The sequence below is a fragment of the Castor canadensis genome, chromosome 3 (assembly GCF_047511655.1).
Source record: "Castor canadensis chromosome 3, mCasCan1.hap1v2, whole genome shotgun sequence".
NCBI classification, from domain to species: domain Eukaryota; kingdom Metazoa; phylum Chordata; class Mammalia; order Rodentia; family Castoridae; genus Castor; species Castor canadensis.
Genome location: NC_133388.1, coordinates 70,075,535 through 70,082,027, shown reverse-complemented (window position 1 = coordinate 70,082,027; position 6,493 = coordinate 70,075,535). Strand labels below are relative to the sequence as shown.

The window sequence follows — 6,493 nt, the reverse complement described above, 5'->3', positions numbered from 1 at the left end:
CTTTTGTCTTTATCCCCTCCCTATTCCAGCCCCTTGGGGATCCTGCCTGTTTTCAGGTCAGTTGAGATCCACGTGAGTCAAACTGGCGTTCCTCCTGTGCTTTTTCCTCAGGTTTGCGGATTGGAATGTGATACGCTTTGGTGTAGGGCTTGTTGGATATTCCTGGATCGGTGTTTAATAGAGAGAACTCATTTGCCTTCATTGCAATAAGTAGTCCCTAAAGCGGAACCTTCATTTGTTTATAAGAGAGAAATAAATTCTCCAGAAAAAAAATTGCGCTTCGACTCCAGTCCCAATCAATTTTGCTGTAGAAGTGGGGTGTTGTTTTAAACATTGCCCTCACTGGCTGGTGCTGATCTCTGCATAATGCTTTTCTGTTGGTCTGGTATTCGAAGCTTTCCTAAGCTTTGGAAGATCAATCCTTACCTTTCGCTAGGCCCAGGGCAGCCTTCTCTCTTTCTCTTGGTTGACTGTGGCATCAGGAATCAACAGAGATGGTTTTCTCTTAAAACTATGTCTCCACAAAATACCAAAGCAACGAATCTGCCCATTGCCAAAGCCAAATATCTCAGGAAAGGATATGGGGGCAGTAAGAAGCAGGTTCCTTCTGATTCACCTCATCTTTTTGCAGCTGGAGCAGCTAAAAAGCGATCACAGATGAATAATCCTCAAAGTAAGGATCATGCCTTGCCACCTGTGAGGAACACCATTCAACTCCCAACAAAACCTTTGAATTCAGAGGAGTGGGATAAACTTAAGGAAGATTTCATAGGAAAGGCTAATTTTGAAGACCTGGTCAGTTCACGGATGGCTCAGTGCCATAGCTCTGTAGATGTGGCTAAATCTCTGCTGGCATGGGTAGCAGCAAAAAACAATGGAATTGTAGGCTATAATTTACTAGTCAAGTATTTACATCTTTGTGTTGTTCATAAGCAAACATCAGAAGTTATTGATGTCTATGAAATCATGAAAGCCAGATACAAGAGTTTAGAATCTGGGGGTTACACTCTTCTCATCCGGGGATTAATCCACTCAGACAGATGGAAAGAAGCTTTGCTACTGTTAGAAGATATAAAAAAAGTCATGATCCCTTCAAAAAAGAACTATGGTGACTGTATCGAGGGAGCCCTCCTTCATCAGGATGTGAATACAGCTTGGAATTTGTATCAGGAATTGCTAGGTCATGATCTTATTCCTATGATGGAAACTTTAAAAGCCTTCTTTGATTTTGGAAAAGACATAAAGGATGATCACTATTCAAACAAGCTACTAGACATTCTTTTATATCTAAGAAGTAATCGGCTGTACCCTGGGGAATCTTTTGCACACAGTATAAAAACATGGTTTGAAAGGTAATTTTGATTTTTCTTTGTATATATATTTTTATTTTAATATTTTTAATAGTAACCCCTTGTTTTGTGTTTTGTTTGTTTCTGAGACTCATTCTATTTAGGTTATCCTTTTTTTTCCATTTCTAGGTAAATGTTTCCCCTTTAAGACAAAATGTTCTCTCTAAAATAGTGGCATAAGTGATGTGTTCTAATCCCCTCCCATCACATAAAAAGGAAACTATAGAGCACTTACATTTTTTTATGTAACTTTTTTTTCTTTTAGAGTTACTATTTTGTTTTCTGAGGCATCTAGCATAAGGTACCTATGAATAGTACTTGTGGCAAAGTTCATAGCAAGAAAAGGACTTACTATTTTACTGGAGCTGTCCTTGGTCCATATTAGTATTTTAGAAGTTCTTAAATCTAGTGACTGGAGTAATGTGCTTATATCTATTATGTCTAACTTCTGTGTTTGATCACCTTGAATTATTAAAGTGGACAGGCAGAGCCTGACCAAACCTGGTAATTCAGTGTTAAAATGGAAAGTCTTCATCCTTCCAGTTTGTTTAGTATCTTTCTCTCATTTGGGCTGCTTACCTAGGCTCTTCTTTGCTTTCTGTTTGCTTTTACTCATGTTATTAATTGCATACCTGCTTATTGCTTCTGTCTTTTTTTTTTTTTGGTACTGGGGTTAGAACTCAGGGCCTTCACCTTGAGCCACTCCTCCAGCCCTTTTTGTGATGGTTATTTTTGAGATAGGGTCTTGCGAACTATTTAGCTTCAAACCATGATCCTTTTGATTTCTGCCCCCTAAGTATCTAGGATTACAAGCATGAGCCACCAGCTCCCGGCTTGTTCCTGTCTTTTACTTTCATTTCTTAACTGTTAATTTGTTTCAGGCAATTTCCTAAGAAATTCCTTCCCTCTTTTTCTCAGGCTTTATTATATGTCATGTTTACAGAGTTTTGAATTACCAGTTATGCTTAATTATATAACAGACTTACTGAATATCAAAAGAGTTCCAAACAGAGTTTGGATTTTATTCTGTTATCAGGAGTGCTGGTTTTGGAGTAGAGTTTTAGAAAAAATTGCCAAAACAGTGAAAAGAGCAGATTGGACAGGGATTAAAATTAAAAACAGGGCTGTTGGAGTGGCTCAAGTGGTAGGGCTCCTATCTAGCAAGTCCCTGAGTTCAGCCCTAGAATTGCCAAAAAAAAAAAAGGAAAAAATGAAAAAGGTTAAAAACAGGGATGTTTGTTTGAAAGCAGTTTTGGGTTTGGGTGAGAAATCATGGGGTCCTGAATTAAGAACCAGGAAAAGAGAGAAGGCAATAGAATAATCGAATTAATGGTAGTATATGTAACATGAAAGAAGAAAGGATAAACTGGGGTTGTAACTCAAGTGGTAGAATGCTCCCTGAGTTCAAACCCCAGTACACTGCCACCACCACCAAAAAAAAGTAAGTTGATTGAGCAAATAAATCAATAAGTGATTTTGGATGCCGCCAGTTAGGCTAGGCACTATGTTTTGTGACATGAGATCTATTATGGCTGGGTGCCAGTGGTTCACGCCTGTAATCCTTGCTACTCAGGAGGCAGAGATCAGGAGGCTTGAGGTTTAAAGTCAGCCCGGGCAAATAGTTCGAGAGACCCTATCTCAAAAACACCCAACAGAAAAAAAAAAGGGCTGGTGGAGTGGCTCAAGGTGTAGACCCTGAGTTCAAGCCCCAGTACTGCAAAAAAAAAAAAAAAAAAAAAAAAAAAAGCTCTATTATGATGGCATTCTCAACCTAATTAGGAATGCAATATCTGACAGTTAAATATCTTTGGTCTATAAGACAAGAGTATGAGAGATTAGAAAAATTACTCTGAGCAGGAGCAATCTGGCAGCTTCATGGACAAGATTAAAGTTGAGTTGCATTTAGATGTTACATTACAGAGGTCATCTGCTTTCTGTACAGTTCCAGTGAAGGTAGATTTAAACTATGGACGATGAGGGTTGGATGGTAGGAGGATAACCAAAGAAAGAAAGAGATCCATAGTAGGGTGCCATCTGTTCTTTTCCCCTTCAGAGTATAGCAACCACTCGTACAGTCAAACCATTTTAGAAGTATCCTGAAATCTTCACAGGTCTTGCCTATAGTTTCTAAGTACACTGAATATCTTTCTGTTCAGCAGGTATTTAACTTTCTAATGATTTGGTTTTGTAATTTTTTTTTTTTGTAGTATTCCTGGGAAGCAATGGAAAGGACAATTCACCACAATCCAGGAAAGGTAAAGGCCAATATTGAATAATTTAGAGATAGGATAATTAAGTGTTTATAGAGTCTTTAAGGAAAAAAAAAGCCATGTTTTGCATACAGAAACTTTGTAATGCTCAAAATGTTTTTTCCTGGTCGTGCTGTAAGCCTGTATGAAGCCTTAGAGATGTTTGCCTCTAGAGATTTGGAACCCAGTTGTGTTTTAGGAATTACTTTAAAAGTTTCATCTGGCCTGGTGCCAATCACTCATGTCAGAAATCCTAGCTATTCAAGAGGCAGGATAAAGAGGATTGTGATTTGAAGCCAGCCTGGGCGAATAGAGACCCTATATCAAAAATACCCAGTGCAATAAAAGGGGAGGCTGAGTGGCTTAAGTGATAGGGCGCCTGCCTGGCAAGTGTGAGGCCCTGAGGTCAAACCCCAGTACCACCAAAGAAATTTTTTTTCATCTTATTTTCAGGTTCACAAAGAAAATCAGATGTATGTGATGATCTCAAAGTGTTTAGTTTTTTTTTTAGTTATTTTTTTATTTTATGTGCATATAATATATATGTGCATATATATATATATATGTGCATATAATGCTTGGGTCATTTCTCCCCCCTGCCCCCACCCCTCCCTTACCACCCACTTTACCCCCTCCCTCTCCCCCTCCACCCTCAATACCCCGCAGAAATTATTTTGCCCTTATCTCTAATTTTCACAAAGTGTTTAAAGTCTTACATTTCAATTTGCTCGTGCCTTAAAATAATTCATTTTAGAAGAAAGTTCTTTTTTAGGACATTACTTAACATAAAAATTGTAATTACAGTGGTCGGTGTTCAAGCTGTGGAAAAACCATTGAGTCTATTCACCTGAGTCCAGAAGAGTATGAATTTCTCAAGGGAAAAATCATGAGGGACGTGATAGATGGAGGTGACCAATACAAAAAGACAACACCTGGGGTGAGTACAATAGGCTTTATTGTATTCTTGGTTTGCTTATCTAGATCAGGGACCTGCAGTTTTTTCCTATAAAGGCCAGATAGTAAATATTTTCAGCTTTGTAGGTCATACAATCTCTTTTGCAACTTTTCAGTTCTTCTGTTGTAATTAGACAATCTATGAATGAAGGAGTGTGGCTGTGTTCCATTAAAACTGCTAATTAAAACAAGCAGTAGGCTGGATTTGGCTCATGGTCACAGTTGCCAATCTTCTGGAAATTACTTTAGAATTTTACAGAATAATTGGGTATAGTATCATCTATTGAAGTCAGTCTTGTCACATCTGGTCATAATAAGTACACCTAAATTAAAAAGATAGATGTTTAGTCTTTAAGTGCTTCCAGAAAACTATGTTCAGTAAACTCCTATGAAAACATAGCTTCTCACAGCCCTTCTAGTCAAGACAGTTGAGGATAACTGAACAAAATTACTTACACATTTACTTAACACTGAGTTTGATTCTCTGATTCATTTATAATAACTTTATTTTGCTAATTTCAGTGCTTTATACTGTGTACCTCCATTTAGTTGAAGAAGTAAAATACTTTTCTATTGGTCTTCTTAGGGAAAAGCTGCCAGTCATCTGACTGAATCCATGTTTTCCCCCCAGTCACAAAATAAAAATGAAAAGTGATAATTTGCCTTCTTACCTTGACTTGTCATTTTCAGATAATGTTCCTAGATCATATAAAGTCTTAATCTCTGAATAAAGTCAAACTCTGGTATAAAAACAAGACCACCATTCTATAGACTACCTTTTAACTAACTTTACTGATAAAATGACAGTTAATGATATTCATTATTTTATATTTTATTTAACTTCTCTGTAAGATACTACTTTGCACATAGAGCAATTGAGACTTTGGGAGATTAAATATACCTAAGGGACACCTCACTAATAAAGTCTTGGTTTGACTGACTCCAAAACCTCTGCCATTGCATTCTATATCTCTTCTTATAGTGACAGTCAGTAGTTCCATATGTATCTGACAGCCAACTGATTATACAGCTCTTAATGTCTTAGGAATTTCTGCCAGCTAAAATGTGATTTAAACGAATTTTATTTTATCAGAACATCTACTGAAATATGTATTTTCTGAATTAGGGATTAAGATATATATGGTGGTGTAAATCATGCTGTTTGCTCCTGAAGACTTACCCTTCTGTTGTAGGCTAATGCATATTCTTCTTATCCTTTAACTTTTTATTTGAACAACAAAATATTCAACTTACAGAAAAAAAAATGAAAAAATAGCAGAAAGAATACCTACATAAACTTCATTGTGAGAAATTGTTAATATTATACCACATTGGCTTTCTTTTTCTATGTGTTCATGTTTTTATGAGCCATTTAAAAGTAAATTGCAAGCTGCGTGCTTGTGGCTCATGCCTGTAATCCTAGCTACTCAGGAGGCAGAGAACAATAGGATTATGGTTCAAAGCCAGCCTGGGCAAATAGTTCTTGAGACCCTATCTCGAAAAAACCCTTCACAAAAAAGGGCTGGTGGAGTGGCTCAAGATGTAGGCCCTGAGTTCAAGCCCCAGTACCACAAAAAAATAAATAAAATTAAAGTTAGTTGTAAACATGATACATGATGACACATCTTAAATATTTAAATATCTTAAATATTTCAGTGTGTATCTTCTAAGAATCAGATAATTCTGTGTAACCACTATCATATTTAAGAATAAATTCAATTCAAAGTATATATTCACATTTTCCCAGTTATACCCCTGAATGTATTTTATAACTTTTCCCCATCCCAAATTTAATCAAGATTTATTCATTGCTTTTGATTGTTGTTATATCTTTAAATCCCAAACTGTTCCCCTAGCCTTTTTGTTTGTTTTTATGACTGACTTTAAAAAAAATATCTGGCTGATTAATCTTGTACAGGACCTCTAAAATTTTGTACCTAT

The 6,493-nt window shown here is 36.6% G+C and overlaps 1 protein-coding gene across 5 annotated transcripts in view; it reads left to right on the top strand.

Annotated features, from left to right (window-relative positions):
• Positions 1–6,493, top strand: part of Prorp (protein only RNase P catalytic subunit) — a 126,069-nt gene that overhangs the window by 357 nt on the left and 119,219 nt on the right. For 4 of the 5 annotated variants that reach the window (XM_074068150.1, XM_020180739.2, XM_074068151.1 and 1 more), the window contains exons 2-4: positions 112–1,352; positions 3,557–3,604; positions 4,403–4,535. In XM_074068150.1, the coding sequence (XP_073924251.1) occupies positions 367–1,352; positions 3,557–3,604; positions 4,403–4,535 (1,167 nt within the window). In that variant the 5' untranslated portion in view covers positions 112–366. The remainder of the gene's footprint in view (positions 1–111; positions 1,353–3,556; positions 3,605–4,402; positions 4,536–6,493) is intronic. The other variant, XM_074068152.1, reaches the window with a different exon arrangement.